This window comes from Sebastes fasciatus, chromosome 17, assembly GCF_043250625.1.
Source record: "Sebastes fasciatus isolate fSebFas1 chromosome 17, fSebFas1.pri, whole genome shotgun sequence".
Taxonomy (NCBI): Eukaryota; Metazoa; Chordata; class Actinopteri; order Perciformes; family Sebastidae; genus Sebastes; species Sebastes fasciatus.
Window position 1 is genome coordinate 21,535,812 of NC_133811.1, and position 22,411 is coordinate 21,558,222.

Consider the following 22,411-nt stretch of genomic DNA (forward strand, 5'->3'; position numbering starts at 1 on the left):
TACTGAAGCAAAAAAATTTAAATGGGTTTTTGCATTCACTCTTGTATGCGTTTTTGTCCTGAAGGGCCACCGTACAAACTCCTGTAGTAAGACAAAAGTTCAGAACGCGTCACTGTCCATACGAACACATTTATTCTTGTGTAAATGCTCCATTCACTGTGTTTGGAGATCAGAAAACAAGATTTTCATACCTGGATTTTTATGTGTGCTGTAACAAAAATTCAGCCCATTAGGGTCTTTGTTTTTCTGATGCTAAGACATTAACATTATTGCTGTTGTTGAAGAAACTTTGCTCGCAATAATGTTTCACACTTTTCTCCACACATGCCTTCTAATCCACCTCTTCCCTTTGGTTTGGGCTCCAACATTTTGTTTTCTCCCCACAGTGTTGGCTCTCCGTCCAACCTGCTCTTGGGTAGAGATGAGTGGTTGGGCCGGTACTGTATCATACTTCCTTTTTCCTGTGTGTCTGTGCGCTTTTGGCTGGCTCCCTCTAAGCATGTCTGGTGCTGTCTGCAGTCAAACAGGAAATGAGACGTAGTTCCGGTTTCCACCATGTTCTCTAACCCGAGATTATTTTCTTTTTATCATCTGTAGTTTCTTCACATCATAGCTGACTCACTGCGAACCACCCTGTCACACGAATCATTTCATGCTTCCTGGGCTGTTGTGTTGATCTTATGGGAGCAGTGTGGGGGTTTACTTCTGCTTTTAAGGCGCCGAATTGATTGGATTGTTGAATAAACGAGTGTGGCTTTTCCCTGTTGGTGCTGTGCCTTGTAATGTGGGTTTTTGTCTGCGAGTGACCTTACAGTTTCTCATATACCTTTTGTCAAGTAGCTAATCATTTGTATGGTTTGTTTTCTCGCCTTTCCTCTTTGTTCTGTCCCTTATCTTCCATTGTCTTTCTCTCTCTGTCCTCTGTGACCCTGTTTTCAGGCCTGTGACCCATATACCTCAAGGCGCCATGCTGACCGTCAACACAAACTCCTGCGTGAGCATCAAGTCGGAGCCCGTCTCGCCCGGCCGGGATCGCAGCACCCCTTGCCCTCCTCCATCTTCCACCACGCCGTCCTCGACCTCAGGGGGAGCCATCCTGACCGCGCCGCCGCAGTACCCCGGCTCCCTGCTGTGCCTGGAGCCCCCGACCGGCCGCTCGCCTGCAGACAGCGTCAGCAGCAACGCCAGCTCCTTTGAAGGCAGCGATCGTGATGACACTGGTACAGCCGGCGGCGGAGGGGGAGGTGGCGGTGGTGGCGGTGGCGGTGGCGGTGGCGGTGGCGGTGGCGGTGGCGGTGGCGGTGGCGGCGGCGCAGCAGGCGCTACGGGAAACGTCGGTCCCGGCAGCCGCCCCGACTTCAGCCCCTCAGCCGAGCTCCTCAGGGCGTCGAACGATCCGGAGCAGGAGGGAGGAAACATCAAGCGCATGAGATTGGACACCTGGGTCACATAGAGTCGCCTGCCACACCTCACTGAACCCACAGGGAAGTTCTGCTGACACTCAAACACCCACAACACCCACAACACACACCCACACTCATTCTTAAACCCCCACTGCCCCGACCCCACTGCCATGTGACACTATCATCACACATCTGCCTCTGTCCAAAATTATACAACTCAGCTGCGTCACCCGGACTTATGAGGCTTTGCCAAAAAAACATTTTAAAAAAAAAATAGAAATAAAAATCCTTTGGGGATCACGCTCTGAGTGAGGAGAGGATGACTTTACTCAGCTGGATATTTTGTCCTGTGTAGATCCTTGAATAGAGGGACAGTAGATTTTTAAAGCCTTCTTGCTTGAATGGACTCCCGTATAGTCATTTTTTTTTTTGTAGAAATGAGGTGTTGAACCTTTGCAATCTGACAAAACCATAAAAACATTTATCTATCACATGGTTTCACCTCCACGTATTTACATCGAGCTCTGCTACATTGTTCACGTTGTGATTGGTGGCTTGTCGACGTTATGGGACTTGTATGACTCACCACTTCCTGCTCTTTTTAAATCCAATGTCGCTTGGATTGCGTGCTGTCCATTCTTCCATAAGTCACTTCCAAACTGCACTTTTGGATAGAACTTAACCTGGACAAGTTTGAGGACTGAGCATCTATCTGGCACTGAGCAAACGGACTCAAACTGGCTCTTCTAGGTAAAGACACTTCACCGTGAATGGTTCTTTCTGCTGCCACCTTCTCCCAACCTCGTACACCAAGGCAGGCCCGAGCCCTCAGGTGGAGCCGAGCACCGAGTGCCAATATCAACCTCTCTTCAACAAACAAACAAAAAAAAAGCCAAATGCCTCTCGCACACGGTGCAAGGGACAACGACGAATTATCACTCGCACTGTCACGGAAACGAGAACTAGAAACTGTTGATGCTTTTCAGGCTTTGAATTTCGCCGTCACTCTCTCCTCAGACGTGGTGCTCCTCCCGTCCTCTCACCTCATTTCTTCTGGAACTTGGATGGAAATTGTTGTACCAGAAATCCAGCCAGCCACTCAGCTTATTACCAGGAGTAGATGCCATCCAGTTAAATGCATAGAGTTTTTGAGCCTCTCTGGTGGCTTTTTTTGGGTAGGAAAAGTATTTGGTCCTTTCAGTCCAAGTGTTCTTTATCTGTTGGTATTTAAACAAAAAAAAAAATCTGTTTTGAAGGTCCGTTGGTTGTCCAGAAGTAGGAATTCTGACTTTGTATAAAAATCACTCCTTATACAAAAAGCTTTGATGTCCTCTTTAGCTCTCTCTAGCTCTCCTTAGCTCTTTGCCGTGTTTCAAAAAGTGAAAGGAAAAAGACATTTTCTATATTTCTACCGCTTCAGTTGGCGACAAAGTAAAATAGCTTTTCAGCTTCAACGACGTGTATGTACATATGACTATATTTGCATAGACTTTGCTAGGTATCCCTAAAAACAAGCAATGTGTTGATTCTCAGTGGATCTGTTTGCATATATGAGTGTGAATTTGATATGTTTCGAGCTACGGTGCAGGGGTTTCGCCACACTAGGTAGTGCTGGTGGATCGGACTTGTTTCAGTAAACCTATTTTATGCTAGTGTTGATGGTTTGTGCACTTTCTGTCTCACTCACAGAGGCCTGCTTGGTTGTGGTGTCATCATGTTCTCCTACCACACATTTTTTAAAAACCCACAATCAAAGTAAAACTGTCCATAACCACCTGAACATGAAACGATTAGGACACTGCCATTCACTTATTGTGTAGCTAAGAGATAAAACGCACTTATTTGACGCATATTTTCATTGACAGAATCTTTTCCACGTTTAGCAGACACAGATTATGCCTTTGTTTCACTTTGGAATTAAGTGCTGTGTTGTTTAATTGTATGTTTTATAGTACAGATTTGTTTGGTCTCAACCATTTCAAGTTTGTGTGTATGAGTGTGTGTACACGGGTTGTTTATAGCCTACAAATAGAAAGTTTCTCCTGATTGCTTGACCTTTTTTTTTCCTTGAGACGATGCTCAAAGTGCAAACTGGCGTGTCAGCTGTTGTTTGTTGGCTGTTTTTTTATCTACTTAAACAATCTTACACTTTTAGGTCAGTGTAGGTGAAGACGACGGCGGCTTTTATGAATCGATGCCGTTTGGTCTGAGCAGAGTGTGAAACCAGTGTTTGACACCGACACTGGCGGTTTGTGGCGAGTGTACGGAAGAAACATCACGGTGCTGTGTGACGTGTTCTCGCCAGTGTTGTTGATGTTTTCCATGAGGTTATTTTTCCGTCCCTCATTCGACAGTGTGGTAGCTTTTCACTCTGCTAAGTTCAGTTTAGTATTGTTTTCTTCTTTCAATCATCAATTTAACATCCAACACTTTCAATAAACTCATGTTGGAGAAAATTAGCCTCTTAAACCGTTAAAGGAGTAATTCTACATTTTGGGAAACTCGCTTATTCGCTTTCTTACCGAGATTAAGATGAGAAGATTGATACTCATGTTTGTGCAGTAAATCTAAAGCTACAGTCGGGTAGTTAAGCAGGAAACGGGGGCAAACCGCTAGCCTGGCTCTGTCCAAAGGTAACAAAACTCGCCTTCTAGCACCTCTGAAGCTCACCTCTAATGCAGTGTTCCCGTCATAATGTTTGGACCGCGATTACGAACAATTTTCATCCAAATTTAGCTTAAATTTTACACGGTTTTCCAGAAAATTTTCAAAAAATATAACGATATAACCTAAAAAAACAATAATTATTTATAAGCCCTACACCGTCATTTCCACCTCAGCTCCACCTTTTTTTCAGGTTCTTCAAAATCAAATATTAGCACTCTTTCAATCAATTCAGTTTTGTATCTGGTTTCCCGTGTTAACGAACCGTGCAAATGCATAACATTCGCTAATTTGGGCAATTTAAATTTGCTAAATGCGAGATTGGGAGCATTTCTATTGCCTCTGCACAGCTCTCAACATGGCGAAAGCAGAGCCGGCGGCTTGTAGTTAACGGCGCTAACAGTGAAAACAAGGCAGCACTGCTGACGGGGTCAAAAATGTTAACCAGGGGAGGGAACCAAGAGGGTGGGTGCTATGCTTCTGTGACGGGGCCGTTGGTCGGGACGGCGTTATTGCTGTAACCGCCGTATGAGAGCAGTGCAGAGCAGCGGCCGTGACCTAGCCAGTGGGGCACGCTCACATGCATTAACATGCACGAAAAGGCATGCCCGGCTATGTCAACAAAGCAAGGAAAAGCTTGGATTACAACAGAGGGAGAGCGACTTCATTCTCTGCTCAGGTAGACATTACTCCACTATATCTTTACAAAGCAAATCGTTTTTTGCTGCTATATTAATGCTCTGAATATTGAATAGAAAACCTTTAAATTACTGAGATTTAGAGGTGCTGGTAGGCTTTTTTTTAAGCCAGGCTAGCTGTTTCCAGACCTTATGCTAAGCTAAGCTAACCGGCTGTAACTTCCTATTTAACAGACAGTCAAACTTCTCATCTAACTTTCTGCAAGACAGCGAATAAGCACATTTCCCAAAATGTCAAACAAGTTCTTTGAAGATCCAACTGATGAGTGGTGCCAGCCTTCAGGCAGAGCTAATGAGTCATTTCCATTTTTACAAAACTAATTTCAATGGAAACTCTTTGTGTTTGTGGGGGCTGATGGTTGACTGAAATGTGACGCCACACCGATTGGCTTCCTGCCTCATGCAGTTTTGTTCATGTACAAAAAGGTTCTCTGTCCAATTTAGGAGTTTAGTCACATGACAATCTATATGAGAAATGAAAACCTGCACCCCTGTTACTTGTGTACAATGTTTTTTAGAATCTCACTATTTTTGGATTAATTTGTGCTGGTGACAGTTCCATTGTCTATTATTATGATGATATTATTATGGAGCTTTTATTTTATTGCTATTTTGTGTAGGATAGTTTTTATTTTCTCTTATTTTCTCTTCCTTATCATAAACATAGTACTGGTTTCCTTTTTTTAAAACAACTTGCTGAAAATTGCACGATCAGTTATTGTGGTATTAGTAAATGCAATGAAGGAAATACCAGTTAAATGCTGCAATTTTAATTAAGATATAGAATATATTTATAAAAACAGGGGAAACAACTGAAATTAGTAATTCTTGAAATTTGAAAAAAAAAAAAAAAAAAGTAAATGCATGAGATACAGGTAACAACAAAACTTATGTTACGTACAGTAATGATAAAGGACATGCATCACAAATGAGTTTGAAAACAACTCAGAATAATGTAGCATATGGAATACTAAAGATGAAATTTATAGCTAATATATTGTGTTGAGCTAGTCTGCTTTGGGTTTTTGTTGTAAAGAAAATATTTCTTTTTGTTGTTTTTTTTGAGAATGATATACAATTTGTGTATATTTTCATATACAAAGTATGCACTGATATGTTATTGAAATTCTATACCGCTTTTACAAAAAAGTGTTTGTTGTACCAAAGTATCCACGTCCCTTGAAACCTTACCCTTTTTGCGTATGTTTTACCGTATTTTATATATTAAATAGACAAACTGAGTGAAATGAATTTGAGTTTTTGGTTTTATTTGAATGTTTACTAACAAAGTGCCTCTTCAGTAATTCATAAAGATCAAAGTCCTCAATCAGGAACATTTAGTGCAAGTAAAATCTCCAGAAATATTTCTATATTCCCCCGAAAATGTCATTCAGTCCATTTCAGAGGAACATTAGAGTGTTTGTCCTCTTTCAGTTGATCATCTGTTTTTCTCCTCTTCATCCTCACCTCAGCTGATTGTCACAGTTACAAGCACGTGCGATGAAGCTTCATTTCACACATTCAGTGATAACTACACGGCTAAATTTAGCTGATCTCCCATGACCTCCTGTGAGGGAAGCGGCAACTATGTGAGAGAGGCAACAACGAAGTCTGATACTCAAAGACTGAATGATTTTAATGCTGGAGCCATAAAAATCTTCATTCACGTCATCTTTTACCCAACTTTAATATCATTATGTTTTTGTCTGGTGTTTTTTCACTTTTTTTGAGCTTTTAAAAGGTACAGTTGGTGAAGATTTTAGAAACATTTTTGTTATATCAGTTAAAATTCTCCTTACATCCTGACAGCAATCAATAAATAGAATGGTCCAACAATAAAAAAGAAAAGAATTGGGTATCTGTGGCTGTTTCAGGACTGGACGGGAGACCTGCCTGCCTGTCTGTGTGTCCGTGCACTCATTGTGCATCACCGGAATCTTCCACAAGCTGCTAGCTTGACAGCAGTGAGTACTAACAATAGCCATGTTCGCCTTTCACGTTCATTATGATATGTTTATGTTCGTAATGATAATTGTGGGGGAGTGTGATGGACTCAGTGTTTCCAACTTAGCGACTTTTTCGGCAGATTTAGGGACTTTTGATTTTTTTAATATACTACACTATGACTTTTTTTGGTAAAATTTTTCGAGATGCTGTACTATGACTTTTTTGGTAACATTTTTTGACATTCTGTACTATGACTTTTTTCATGAAATTCTTCGACATACTATACTAGGGCTTTTTTTCATGAAATTTTTTAACATAATATACTATGACTTTTTTTGGTGAAATTTTTCGACATGCTATACAATTACTTTTTTCATAAAATGTTTCGATATACTATGCTATGCCTTTTTCGGAGAAATTTTCCGACATACTATACCGTAACTTTTTTTGGTTACATTTTTTGACATGCTATACAATTACTTTTTTCATAAAAATTTTCGACATACTATACTATGACTTTTTTGGCGAAATTTTTCGAGACTATACTATGACTTTTTTTCATGAAATTTTACAGCATACTATACTATGACTGTCAAAAAGTTTCATGAAAAACGTCATGTATGTAAAAGTCATATTATAGCATGTCGAAAAATTTTATAAAAAAATTCAGTCATTAATAGTCAGTCTTTAATGTCAGTCATTAATGTCGAAAAATTTCATGAAAAAAAGTCACTTTTAAAGTCATGTCAAAGTTTTTATGAAAAAAAAGTCATAGTATAGCGTGACGAAAAATTTCATGAAAATTAAGTCAAAGTATAGTATGTCGAAAAACTGAAAAAAAGTCGTATATTATGTCGAAAAATGTCATGATAAAAAAAAGTCATAGTATATTATGTCATTAAATTTAATGAAAAAAAGTCAGTGTTGAAAAATTTCATGAAAATTAAAGTCATAGCGTGTCAAAAAATTTCGTATGTTGAAAAAAGTGATAAAAAATCCATGTAGTTTTTTCACTTTTTCGACATACGATACTACGACTTTTTCAACATACTATATAATGACTCTTATTGGTAAAAAAGTATGTGAACTAAAAGTCTCCTAAGAAAAAAAACTCCTGGCAGACTTCCAACTGAGCAGCACTCTTGTTCTGCCTCTTTCTCTCTTCAATACTCTCTGGATCACTAATCACTACACTGTGTCACAGCGCCCTCTAGCGACCAACATGGGTTACATCTAGGCCAGGGGTCAGCAACCTTTACTATCAAAAGAGCTGTCTGGAGCCGCAAAACATTTGAGCATTGTGATGAAGGCAACACAGTTTATGGTCTAAGTATATAGTATATAAGTCTAATGCAGTGAGGGCCCAAGTGCAAATGTACTACGGAGTATTAGGACCACATTGAGGGAAAGAAATCTGAGATTTCCAGAATAAAGTCCCAATATTACTAGAAAAAAGACGTAATATTACCAGAATAAAGTCATGAATTTTTACGAGAAAAAAAGTAATATTCCAAGAATAAAGTCATAACTCTACAAGAAAAAAGTTGTAATATAACGAGAATAAAGTCAGAACTTTAGGAGAAAAAATTTAATATTTTGAGAATAAAGTCATAACTTAAGAAAATAACACGTAAAAATTACTACTTTATAATATTATGACTTTATTCTCATATTAAGACTTTTTTTCTCGCAAACTTATGACTTTATTCACGTAACATTACGACTTTCTTTCCCGTAAAGTTATGACTTTATTCTCTGAATATTACTTTTTTTCTTGTAAACTTCTGACTTTATTCTCGTAATATTACGACAGTATGAGGAAAATAAATTTATTTTTTAACATTACAGCATGTAAACATGTTCTAGTAGTAGAAACACAAAATACAAGTATGAACCTGAAAATTAGGACGATATGGGACCTTTAAGTATTTTTAATTCTAAGTATTTTATATACTTTTTGGTAGTTTGGTCTATGACAATGCATCACTTTATAAGGTGATCACATGTTTTGCATGAACAATCTTGTATTCTCCTGTGAATATTGCTGAGTCCTCCTGAACTATGTGGAGATAGATGAGTGTTCAAGGAGAAAAGGCTGATTATTTCAACCATTTTAACCCAGAAGTTAAACAAATGGACTAATATTGATTGTTAGATAGTTGCAGTGCATTTGAAGGTAACGTTTTAAGAGATTTAGAACGTTTTTGGACTGGTTTATAGGAAGAGAGACCCTATATTTTAAACATTTACGTTGTACTGGGTTGTTTTTAATGACTACAATGACGAAAAGACGAGTCTAATCTATTGATTCATATATTACATGTTCATACTGTACTCTTGTAACTTTTTATAATACTAGTAGTTGAACTGTGTGGGGTGTTTTCATGTTTTAAGTTTCTCCCAAAATAAACCTGTCTAACAGGAAGGAAACAAACAGTCCCTTTCACAGATCCCAGCTCTGTGAAAGAAAATAAATGTATCCGCTTTGTTGTCGACTGTCAGAGTCGAATGATTCCTGCTTTGTTTGTCTCCTCTTTGACCATGACTCTGCAGTTTCTTTGTTCACCTGTGCAGTTTGCCCACATTTGTTGTTGTTCAAGACTGGCCGCATTTTCAAGTTTTGAATTTGGGCACTGACTATTAGGTCTTGCTGAAACTTGCCTCATGAGTCATGATCACAGGACACACATATTAACAACTATAATTGTAGTCACGATGTTTGTTTGTTTGTTTGTTTGTTTTTGTCTGGACAGATAGTCAATGAAGAGTTACGTGTTCAGTCATCAGCTGCTGCTGCACAATGTTGAGTATCATATTTGTTATTGCTTTATTGAACTCTTTCAAAGTCCCAAATATTGCTTTAAATACTTCTCTCATACACTGAAAAAAGTTCCTTCAAAAGAAAGAAAAGAGACTCTCCAAAAATAGACCAACAATTTCTGCTGCTATAAACAAAGAAAAGCCTTTGATCAATAAAACAAAGATGCATTTAACTGTCTCACTTATAAATACAAAGTTTAAAGATTACCATTAGAAAATTCAATCTCATATAAAAAAAGAAATCTTATAGTGCCCTTAAATTTTTACTTTTGATGTCCAACTCACTTGATTCTGTGCTTCTGTCACTTTTCAGCTTTCATATCTTACATTTCTGTCTTCATTTTGCTGAATCACCTCCAAACACTGGATGCCGTGAAGTGAAACTCCTCTCGCCTTAAAAACGCTGATTTCATCAGCTCAAGACAAAAAGATTCAGACTGCTTAAAGATTTATGATTGAAGAGTTAGTAAACACACTGTAAAAAGAGCCCTTTGTCAGACCACATGTCTTTTTTTAATTTGCATGCACATGAGAGCTTTTTTGTTGTATGTAAACTTTTCAACTTCCTCTCGTAACTAGGTTGTTTTTGGATTTCTTAATTTTTTTATACATATATTCAAGCTACAAATTATCCCACAACCTGCTTCTTGTGTTTGATTTCTTTAACAAAAGCCAACAAATTTATAAAAAACACTACAAGTTCTAATCCTTGAGATTTTTATGAAATCATCATTTTTTATACTATATGTTTTTATAGGTAGTGGCGGGATCCGCCATTCTCGATTGCCTTCATAAGCATAATGGATTCAAAGGAAACGATGAATGCATGTAGTCCAGTGCAAGCAGCCTCACTGTTGATGTCAACAGAAACATTTCCTTCTGCCCCTTCACATTAAAAGCATTCAACTGGAGAATGCGTGGCTTTTATTGCGACCAAAATGTGTCTACAAAACAAGACAGCGGTCACTTTTGAGTTGTTTTAACAGCGGATCATTATTAATTTAATTAAAAAAAAACCTTCTCAAGGAGATGTCTCTATGCGTCAGCCCTGTGATAGTCTGGCGACCTGTTCAGGGTGCACACCACCTTCGCCCAATGTCGGCTTCAGCGCCCCCCCGCGACCCCGAGTGGGATAAGCGGTTACAGATAATGGTTTGATGGATGGATGCTCAAGGAGAGTTTGTTGTAGTATTAAACAGCACTTGCTGTTACCATGGTAACCACAGGTGTTGTCCAAATCAACCAGAACTGAAATCTGAAGGATTGCAACTCTACAGGACACCAAAAGAACGAGACAAGTTGTCTGAGTGTTGCTGTGTCATGATACCGAAAACGTTTTTTACAGTTGTGTCTCTTAACTCCTCGTCGCCTTTTTTGGACGGCGGCCTTTTAACCCCACCAGCGCTGCTTGGGAGGAGCCGTCGTGGGAGGTTCCACGTCAAATATCGCCCCTTGTCCGAGTGAAGAGCAGACGTAGTAGAGGTTGACGCCCAGCATGACCAGTATGGGGAAGAAGGAGAAGCCGAAACCGAGGCCCCTGATGCTGCTGTCCAGAGAGAGGCAGAGCCAGTAGATCAGCCTGCAGCACACGAAATGACACAAATAATATGTTATAGAGGCCAACAAGAGGCAGATGAGATGGATGCACTCCACCACTTCTGTTTGGTTTATAATCAGCTTGAACAAAAAGATCAGATCACGACCCACATCAGCCCGCACACCCACTCTGCCCTTTCAGCGGGAACGTTAAGACGGCTTAGCTCCTTCATGCCTTTCATCATTTTAGTGTCAAGGGCTTGATGAGTCAAAAGATCTGGATTAATAACTTAATGGATGCTTTTTTTACTCTACTTTCCCCTCATCGTGTATTTAGTTTTGCCTGAGAATATTGTTTTCAGAGCGTCCAGTCGTCACAACTGAACCGCTAGCCCCTTTCACACAGCCTGATCAAGGCGGGAATGTTGCGCCGTTATTCCGCCTCGCTGTTCTGTATGAAAGGTACAGAGGTGGAAAGCGGGGGCAGAGTTCTTCCGCCGCTGAGCCGGCTCAGCGGAGGTTGTCACAGAGCCGAGCCGATGTCTGTGTGAAAGGGACAGCCAACACGGTGGGACTACACGCACACACACACTAGACGGCGGCGCTGTTGTGTTTAAGCCCCTTTTGCTCCCACGATCCTAGTGTAGTATCTAAAAATCACACACCGGGGCGGCATTATGCTGCCGTTGTTTCGTTCAGTAAAAGCCGGCAGGCTGTTGTTGTTTTCCAATAGATGACTGGTTACTTGGATTTTTAAATATTGTTGGTATTGAAAGAATATCACATATGCTAAGTGATATTAATCATGATAAGTGCTGCCTTTCGACAACATATATTTGCATTTATGCCTCCATGTCGCTCCTCCGTGTTGCTCCTCCATGTCACTCCTCCATGTCACTCATCCATGTCCCTCCGCCATGTCACTCCCCCATATCAACCCTCCTTCCTGATCAACCCTGTCACTCCTCCAAGTCACTCCTCCATGTCACCTCTATATGTCTTCCATGTCACTCCTCCATGTCACTACTCCATGTCACTCCTCCATGTTGCTGCTCCGTGTTGCTCCTCCATGTCCCTCCGCCATGTCACTCCTTCATATCAACCCTCCTTCCTGATCAACCCTGTCACTTCTCCATGTCACTCCTCCATGTCTGTCCTCCACGTCAATCCTCTGTCACTCCTCCATTTCACTCCTCCATGTCACTCCTCCATGTCGCTATTCCATGTCACTCCTCCATGTCGCTACACCAACTCACTCTTCCATGTCACTCCTCCATTTCACTTCACCACGTCACCCCTCTACGTTACTCCTCATGTCACTCCTCCATGTCACTACTCCATGTCGCTACTCCATGTCACTCCTCCATGTCGCTACAACAACTCACTACTCCATGTCACTCCTCCATGTCGCTACTCCATGTCACTCCTCCATGTCACTCCTCCATGTCACTCTTCCATGTCGCTACTCCATGTCACTTCTCCAAGTCTTCAATGTCATGTCTCTCATCCGTGTAGCTCCACAAATGCGATATGACGAACACTGTGTTTTATATCAGAGATGATTTAAGAACTTGATCGCCAACGTAGATGACTAAATTAAATCTTTAATTATGTAGAACTGTACTGTAGTTGTACACCCCCACCTCCTAACCCCAACTTATGTGTTGTTGTAGTGGTTTATCACTTCACAGTTGCAGAATGATTTCCCCTTAAACAGGTACAGTGTGTAGGATTTGGCGGCATCTAGCGGTGACGTTGCAGATCGCAACCAACTGAAACGTCTCCCGTGTGCCGGGTGTGAAGGAGAACTACGGGGGCCGACGCGAAAATGTGAAAACGCGAATGTCCCTATCTAGAGCCAGTGTTTGGTTTGTCCATTTTGGGCTACTGTAGAAACATGGCGAACAGCTCCGTGAAGAGGACACGCTCTCTATGTAGATATAAACGGCTCATTCTAAGATAATGAAAACACAATAATTCATATTTTCAGGTGATTTTACACAAATAAAAACATACTAATTAATATTATATTCCATTTCTGCCAATAAATCCCCCTAAATGTTACACACCGTTCCTTTAATGTTTAATCCTGTGTAAATGCAAAACTGGAAAAGAATGAATGAATAAAGTAACTGGACATGCAACCCTGTGAGTCATCAGGTTTAAAACACATCCCCAGTTAAACCAGTTTATTTGTGTGTGGAAGTGGAAAATGTAACTGTATTCAAAATGACTGCTATAACTGTACGTCAGCACTGTGAAACTTTGATCTGTTGTGGCATGCAAAGTCATAACAGGAAGTAGCCAGTACTCCCACACACAGTAAGTGGGTTAAAGATACTGCGGTTTAACTGGGGATTTGTATTAATCCTTCCTGATCTATTGATTGTGGTATCACTGTGGTGTCGTGCAGAGTAAGTGAAGTGTATTACTGATAGGAATGAACGACTGAAAGTAGAGAAAGTCAATTCTTTACTAGTTGGAGAGTAAATGTGCAGCCTGGCATTGTTGGCCTTGAGTTACTGAGTAACTGAGCATGAGCTCTCTGCAGGGAACACTTTATCTGTCGCTGACATACATTTGTCTGTTTGAACTACATCAAAGTTAGCCAGTGTTGACAGGATCACAAACTAGACTGCTATTTAAATAATCTGATGGCCCACAGTTCATTTCCTTCACACATTTCCGTCATGCCGTTAAGCAGACATTTAATAACCAAAACAACATTCAGAATCATCTATCCCTTCACCTATTCTTGGTTTGGATCCTAAACATTTAACAACGTGTGACAGCGAGCACTCATACCTGCCGAAAACAAATATGATGGTGAGCAGCGGTACCAGTTTGACCAGATCCTGGTCAATGTAGGTTGCCATGACAGCGAGCTGCAGGAAGAAGAAGAGGAAGAGGGACAGCGATTCGTTGACGTAGTGCCAGTGCACTGCCACCTCTCTGTGTACCAGTTCACTCTGATAGAGGGGCTTCAGGACACTGTAGCGCAGCCGGGCCACGCCCTGCACCACCACACCTGCAGAAGAGACGAGGGTCAGCATCACCTGGTTTTATTCCGTGGGTAGTTTTTTTTTTATTGTTTATGGCTTACAGTGTTCATTTTAGATTATATTAAGTATTTGTTTCAATGCACGATAAACTTAACACATGAGGTCTTACCGAGCAGGATGGGGATGATGGCGAAGAAGGAGCAGCGTAGAGTGTACACCACCCTGAGGGGCGTGCTGTGCAGCAGAGGTGAGTCAAAGGGAAGGAGGGCGTAACCTCCCCACACCAGGAGAGGGAAGAGGAGCACAGCGGCCGCCGTCGCCAGAGACAGCCTCAGTTTTTCGCTGCACAGACGCTCACACAGGTCTGACGAAGGAGAAAGGGATCATTTCAATACAAAATCATTAACTTCTGGGACAGCATGGTGACAGCGAGACAAAGAGGATGAGACTGGAGTCATGATTCATCTGACAATCTGTAATTATATCTGATTAAGGATGAAATAGGTCATCAGTGTGCAGTGACTCATTTACTGAGTGAAAGTTTGCTTCAGAAAACACTTTAACCTGCCTGGATTAGAACGAGAGATGCACAGATCGATCGCGGGTGAATGGAAGTTGGCCGATTTTCAGCTTGATCGGACATCACCGGTGGATCGATCAGTGTCAGACAGCCTATAGCAGATAGAGCAGTGGCCCTGAGAACTCATGAATGCAGGTTGATTAACCTTTGCCTGATACAAGCGAAGCGTCTTATTGCTAGACATTGGAAAAGTATTTGTTGTCCATCTTTGAACCTTTGGATTAAAGAGCTTTCCTTTTGCATTGCGATTGAAAAGCTTATGTACACAACCAAACAAAAAAAAGTTATATCTTTTATAAAATATGTGATTTATACATTTTTGGAATCAACTCCTGATAACGTAAATTCTTGAACATGTACAAACGAGACTGTACCCCTTTTAGGGGGGGACAAACAGACAGGTATGTGTGCATTTCTGCATGTGGGAATTTCTATATATATGCAAATAATTTAATTTATTTGGTTATTATTAGCATTTTGTAAACTATCATTTTGGTTGTTATCTACACCGAGGGCTCAGAGTTCATGGGTGGGTATTTGGGTGAATAGGGGGGAAGATGTAACAAACCCATTTTGGAAAAGTGATGTATTATGTTCAAAATCAATAAAGATATGTGATAGAAAACATTATAGCCTATAGCCGATTCTGTGTTGGTCAAATTTACACACATGCACCACACTATGGACAGTAGCCACACACACACAGTTTTGCCAACTTGGCAACTTTTTCAATAGATTTAGCGACTTTTCAGATCCTCTTAGTGCCTTTATTTCTAAAAGTGACTAGCGACAAATTTAGTGACTTATACAGACCATCAGGGGAAAAGCAGGAAGTATAATCAAATGTATTATATTGTAATTCATCCCCATGCACACTGCTGCTCAGAGGAATCTCAGTGACCGTCTCTTCTGCCAACAGCGTGGGGTCTCTCCCTCTCCTCTTGCACCAATAGTTGTTAATAAAATATAACACACACACACCTTTAAATTTTGGTAAATAAATACTAGTTCATAAATAGTTTTATATAAATAAATACATATTAGATTTAGATAGATAATAAATAGATGACTCATAACAGGTCTACATAAACTGTATAGATTCTTCTCTGATATGTAAGAACATAGAATTGAATTTTCCATTAAAGAAAAGTTACGCAATGTGTATGCTGACAATGATAGTTCTTAGAAAGAAAGAAAATCAGAATCGGCCAAGAAAATTGCAATCTCTGCATCTCTAATTAGAACAAAGACAGATATCTGACATCATATATACATAACTAGTTAATCAAATGAAAGTCGTTAATTTGAAACCCTCCCTTCTAAGAATATACTTAAAATCTTATCTGCGCCTGGTTGCATATAGTAAACGACTCAAAATCCACAGCGCAGCAAGCTCTTATGTTCCTCACACTTGGAGATTATGTGTCTCATCTTCTTCTTAAAAAGAATAAAACAGGATTTAGAATCACAATGATGACAGAGTAGTTTGTGAGCATCTGTGTTAACAATAATCTTTCTTAATCTGGCCTTAATTTGATTTAATAGCTGTTGAAAGAGGATACTTTGGCAGGAAAACGGTTAGTAAAGACGGATTAGGGGATTTAGAAATCTGATGCCTGGGTGGTCCGGGGGGGTTTAAGGCAACAATCATGAGCCGCGATGTCCCTGGTTTGAGTCCAGCCAGAGACCTTTGTCATTCCCTACCTCTATCTCGTCATCTCTCTGCTTTCTAACTAATAAAACGCCCCAAAACACTTGAAACTATACTTGTTTTTAACATTACTGTGATGTGGTAATTAGCCTTTTTCACAGCAGACATTTTGACTTATCGTAGTAGGAGAAGCACACGTTACTAACACGATGCCTGCATTCCATTTAAGGAGGGAGCCGATCCCAGCTGACATTGGGCGAAGGCGGGGTACACCCTGGACAGGTCGCCAGACTACCACAGGGCTGACACATAGAGAGACACGACCATTCACACTCCCATTCACACTTACGGGCAATTTAGAGTCACCAATCAACCTAACCTGCATGTCTTTGGACTGTGGGAGGAAACCTGAGTACCCGGAGAAAACCCACGCTGACACGGGGAGAACATGCAAACTCTACACGGACTTTGATAAATGCAAATGCAGATCCCACTGTTCTGATTGCACAAAAAAGTTAACTTTTTTACTCAGATTTCATGCATATGATGGTGTGTTCTTTATGGAGATTTAAAAAAATTAAAATAAAAATGCAATATATTGAATCGTAACCCCTGTATCACGATAGGTATCGTATCGCTGGATTCTTGCTAATACACAGCCCTAATAGCCATTAATGATGTACAATGAAATAAGAATTGGGGTTCTTTTTGTTCGCCCATAGTTATGGTTCTTCAAACCTATTATATGTAATTATGCACTAATACAGGGTTCCAGGAAGTAATTCAATTAATATATGAAAAGGTACATTTGACAGACAGTTTTTTTCTGTTTTGTTTTATCGTTAACATTATTTATCAGGGCTTCGAACAACAAGAATTAAACCCGGCAATGATTTTGTTTGCAATTAATTTGCTTCTTTATTGTCTGATCTCATCAATATTAAATTCTCCTTTATTTTATGATGATTCTTCTGATGCACCTCTACATTTCTTTCCTTCTCCAGTCGGATTTCTTTGGTTTCCGTCAGCCAATTTCCTACTATCTAATCCTTATTTATATAATTTTATATTTGAAAATATATGAATATATTGTTGATAATAATTTGAAAGGTTAACTGTTAGTGGAGATATTAATAATTAAAAAAATAAAATAATAATATAAAAATGACAGAATAACATCACTGAGGAAAATGCAGGGTTTTTTTTGGGGACAATATGCAGATATAAAGTAAATCCTCTGATTGGCTGTTCCTGCTCAGAGCAAACATGTGATCAATGATGTGATGACTCTTAAATGTTACTCCCACACTTCACGGTTAGCAGGAGTGAGTTGTTTGATAAATGTGTCGCTCACACTGTTTGCTCCTTGCTTAATAAATATGGGCCCAGATGCAGTAAAGTGTAGTGTGTGTTTTTATACTCACAGTACTTGTCGTCGTTCGGCTCTGTCAAGTCTGGATAGAACTGTCCTGCTGAGTCGGGCTCCGTCTGCGGCTCCTTCTCGTAGTCCTTCTCGTAGTCCTTCTCTATGAACAGCCTGCTCTCCTCAGGAAGCTCTTTGCTGGACGGACGCACGATCGTGACTTTTGGAGTGAAACCCAGAGCGTCTTTCTCTGAGATCCAATTCGACTCTTCTTCTTCCTCCTCCTCCTCCTCATCTTCATCGTCTGCCAGTGATCCGTCCCCTTTATTGTTCCGCTGCGCCTCCATCTCATCGTCCCTCCACTTATCGCCCTCAGGCATGCTTTCCCTCCACTTGCCCTTTCTGTCGCTCTCTTCCTGGCTCCGCTCCTCCGACAGGTCCTGGCTTCCTCCGCTGATCCCCGTGTCCCTCTCTTCAGGCTCAGAAACTCCTTTTTCTGACCAGACTCCATCGTCGTTGTCCGTCTGAGGCCTCTTGTCTTTGTCTCCAGGCCATGGCAGAGTGCTCGGCTCCAGATGAGCAGAGCTGGTCACCTCCTCTTCTTCCTCCTCCTTCTTCTTCGATTCCTCGTCTGTGACCTCCTGTCTTTCCTCTATGCTGTTGCTCTCTTCTGGCTTTTTACTTCCTGGTATTTGTGTCTCTTCAGGTGAAAATGAACCTAGGACAGACATTTTTTTTAATTCTATTTTCTCTCTTTTTAGTCGATACCTGACGTACTATCAAGAGTCTGACTGTTAGCAAAGCTTCTTCCAGCTGCTAAAAGTCATTTTTGGTTGATTTCTCTGTGAGGGGGGAAAAAAGGTAGAACCATTTTTAAAAACAATTTCCTGCTCCGCCTTCAAAAATCAAAGTTCACTGTTTATCATGGGTGTGTTGCTCTTTGTGGCTTGTCCTGCCCCTTCACAGACCAACACAGTGTATACAGCATGTTTGTGCAGCAGTTAGTCTTGTCTGAGAGTATGTTAGAAAATCTGACAAAATTCCACTTAAAAGACTGCTATAAATACGTTACATCTGCTGTCTTAACTTAAGTATTGATTGAATGGTGAAGAATAAGACTCCCAAACACTAAAACAAGTATCACAAATAACAAATCCAGTGAAAGTGAATTAGAAACTTTGTGGACCTATCAGCTTTATGTCCAATTATTTGAAGGAGACTGGCATCTTCTCCTTATTTCACCACAGTTAATAAAGTCCAAATCATATATCAAACTAACTAACGATTATCTTCATTATCAATTAATGTGGAGAATATACTTTGTTGATTAACCCTTAATTGTTTGGTCTATATAAAATCTCCAAACTGCTTGTTTTGTCCAGTTGAAAACCCAGTTTTTTTAGTTATGATTTTTTGAAGTTTTGGACTTTATTTATTTATTCTAAGCCTCAACAGTTGCTTATTTTTCACTGGGTTGGGTTGAAATTTGTACTGAACATCCAAGATACCCGTAGGCTAATTTGCAACATGTATTCATGTAAATAGTTGTTGCTGAATGTTTTATGGTAATCAAATTAATAGAAAATAAATATGTTATATTACTGCATCATTTAATCATTTTCTGTAAACAAGCATGTCTTACACTTGTAACATAGTGGACAAAGCCTGAGAAACATTAAATATTAAAAAAAGGAAATTTGATTGAAGCTGAGAAACACAAATGTTGTTGTTTTTTCAACTAACAAACCAAGCCATTACAAGCTGTAACTTTCTTGAACCAAATGAAAAACAGACTCAATAGGTATCAGACCGAGATAGAAAACAAATATATAAATATAATATCTACCTATGAAATAAAACCACTGCGTGTAATACAGTATTGCCAGTGAAAAGTATGGAAAATTAGCTATATTCAAAATATTAAATGATTTCAACGAAATTAAAATAATCCTTCTTGGGAAAATATACAGTCAAAATACCTTAAAAGATTTTTTTCAGCTCCGAAGCAAGATCTGTGGCACTCAATTTACTCAAAATATGGTTGCAAGAAAGTGAAAACTAGTGGAGATTGACAATTGAAGATTCTTCGTTCCGGTAAAAAATATTTATTTTTATTCATATGATTATTTCGAAACATTCAGCAACAGCTATTTACATGAATACATGTTGTAAATTATCCTTAGGGTATCTTGGATGTTCAGTACAAATTTCAACCCAATCCTGTGAAAAATAAATAATTGATGAGGCTTATAATACACAAACTTCTACAACTTTTAAAATTCATTACTAAAAAAAAAGTATTTGGAGTAGAGCTATAGGATTTTGCAAGGTCCCATGAATTTAATAGAAGTTTTCACTTTTGTTTTTTTTTAAGAAAATCCATGAGGTCATCATGGTGAGTTGGTATGGAATCACCCATAATTTAATTTCATTTAATTTAATATCACAGAAGTCAAACTTAAGAGGGATATCTTCACATATGCGAAGCAACTTTTTGGCATTTTTGTTTCAGTTAGGAATTCAATAAATACATTTCTCAGACATAAAACACTACAAAGACAATTAAAAAAGTTACACAAAGTACATACAGTACTAAACACACAATCCCAAGGCCAGTTGCTGCACCTTTGTCTCCTTGAGCTTAAAATACCAACTGTAACCTCTCACCAAAACTGACACACCAACCTGGAATGTCAACAACATGTAAAAAAGAGTAGCCTCTTTCAAAGAGGGAATATTTCACAATTCAGAACTGAACAGAGTGATTTTTATTTACCAAAACAGACAAAAAACTCCCCTTATCCATGCTTTCAGACCAGCCAGGTCACACAAACTACTAAATCTAAAATTCACTTTGCACGTGTGTCCAACCTAGCTTTATTGATATCTGTAAGATTATTTTAACTGGTCAATTACTAACAGAAAACACTGATTCATTTCAGCCATAAAGTGAGTAACAAGCTGTATAAATATTGCTGCATTCAGGCTGTCTTAAAACACATGAAACAGCCTGGACTTTGCCTGTCAGTATGACTACATATACAGTAGACTGAAACAACAGCAGCTGAAATATAACATAATATTAATAAAATAAAATAAAATAAAATAGAATAAAATAAAATAAAATAATGTGAGATGAAGGTATAAAATATAGCTGCATCCACACTTTCTGAAAAGACATGAAACAGCCTGGATTTTGCCTTTCAGTATGACTACATATACCATAGACTGCAACAACAGCAGCTGAAATATAATATAATATAAATAGTAAAATAAAATAAAATAGAATAGAATAGAATAAAATAAAATAGAATAGAATAAAAGAGAATATATTAATGTGAGATGAAGGTATAAAATATAGCTGCATTCACACTTTCTGAAAAGACATGAAACAGCCTGGATTTTGCCTTTCAGTATGACTACATATACAGTAGACTGCAACAACAGCAGCTGAAATAAAATAAAATAAAATAAAATAAAATAGAATAGAATAAAATAGAATAGAATAGAATAGAATAGAATAAAATAAAATAAATAAAATATAATAATGTGAGATGAATGTATAAAACATGGCTGTATTTGTAATACATTTCTTAACTCTAAAGTGAGATTTTGAGTTTTATGTTTAAATGTCATAATCAGTTTTGAGTTTGGTTTCAGGGGAGATTTGTTCATGTTTAACTAAAAATATGACAACTTACCTGCAGGAAATATCTGTTTTTTGTACTGTATTTTCTTCCAAATGTCTACTTTATTTTAATTACTTTTTTCTGTTTGCAGTCCTACATCATAATGCCACACAATAGGCTAAATATTAGCTACTGAAACTCTTCAGTTTCTCTTAGAAACTGTTAGTATATACTGTTAGATTTCACTTCAAAACTTTGTTTGCTTACTTTATGGTCCAGAGTTTGTTGTTTTTACAAAGCTTTTTCCACAGATTGGTGTGTAGTGTTAGCTAAACCAGAGCAGTGAGGAATGTAGTTTCATGCTGAAGCTAAAACTAGTTTAGCAACTCTGTGTTGTTATTTAAGTCGATACTGAAAACAGGTAAAAACACTGAACATGAACGGTTAACGTACCTGTTTTGAGTCCGTTCACATCACCGAAACAAGCCGTAACTGTGTCTAAAAGCTCTCTACTTTGGGTTGTTTCTCATTAAGCGTAGTAAGAAGAAGTTACCTGGCTGGTTGACCAGGTGTTTCATCGACAGTGAAGAGGTGTCACTCTGCTTCTTTTTCCAGGTACCGAAAAAACCCGCCTGCTTTTGTCGAATTTGACGTCACCTCCAACTCTGAAAGTTTTTTTTTTTTCATTTAGTTTTTCCTTTATTTGGTTTTACTCAGACATTTACGTAAACAAACTTAATTATATACAAATATGAAGTGAACCAACTTTTTACAATGAAATTATAGAACACACAAATAAAGAACATGGGGTACTTTTCATGTGAAATAAGATACAATAAATAATAATTACATTTAGAAAAAAAGAAAAATTAAACAAAAGAAGGGCGTTTTGGGGAAATATACTTTTTCCAGTCTTTCCAAATTTCCTCAAATTTAGTTTCTTGAAGCCTCATTGAGAAAGTAATTCTTTCCATTACAAATATTTCATAAATTACATCATACCAGTTCTCTAATGATGGGGTATCTGGTTAAGCCATTTCTTAGTAAGTGCTTTTCTAGCAGCTTCACTCAATATTCCAAATAAGTATTTTGTTTTAATATTTGTAAATGTTGAAAGT

At 38.8% G+C, this 22,411-nt stretch overlaps 2 protein-coding genes across 8 annotated transcripts in view; one reads left to right on the forward strand and one right to left on the reverse strand.

Annotated features, from left to right (window-relative positions):
* Positions 1–6,013, forward strand: part of LOC141755036 (myocyte-specific enhancer factor 2D homolog) — a 33,633-nt gene extending 27,620 nt beyond the window's left edge. For 3 of the 5 annotated variants that reach the window (XM_074614591.1, XM_074614592.1, XM_074614593.1), the window contains 2 exons: positions 940–1,265; positions 1,317–6,013. In XM_074614591.1, coding sequence (XP_074470692.1) covers positions 940–1,265; positions 1,317–1,453 — 463 coding nt within the window. In that variant the 3' untranslated portion in view covers positions 1,454–6,013. Of the gene's footprint in view, positions 1–386; positions 438–939; positions 1,266–1,316 lie in introns of all 5 variants that reach the window. The other 2 variants (XM_074614589.1, XM_074614590.1) reach the window with 1 other exon arrangement.
* A 3,502-nt stretch (positions 6,014–9,515) lies between these two features.
* tmem79a (transmembrane protein 79a) overlaps positions 9,516–22,411 on the reverse strand; it is a 32,654-nt gene continuing 19,758 nt past the window's right edge. Inside the window, exons 1-5 of one of the 3 annotated variants that reach the window (XM_074614279.1) lie at positions 21,847–21,973; positions 17,726–18,506; positions 14,240–14,434; positions 13,874–14,096; positions 9,516–11,111 (exon numbers count right to left, since the gene is read on the reverse strand). In XM_074614279.1, coding sequence (XP_074470380.1) covers positions 10,922–11,111; positions 13,874–14,096; positions 14,240–14,434; positions 17,726–18,395 — 1,278 coding nt within the window. In that variant the 5' untranslated portion in view covers positions 18,396–18,506; positions 21,847–21,973 and the 3' untranslated portion in view covers positions 9,516–10,921. Of the gene's footprint in view, positions 11,112–13,873; positions 14,097–14,239; positions 14,435–17,725; positions 18,507–21,746; positions 21,974–22,411 lie in introns of those variants that run through there. The other 2 variants (XM_074614278.1, XM_074614280.1) reach the window with 2 other exon arrangements.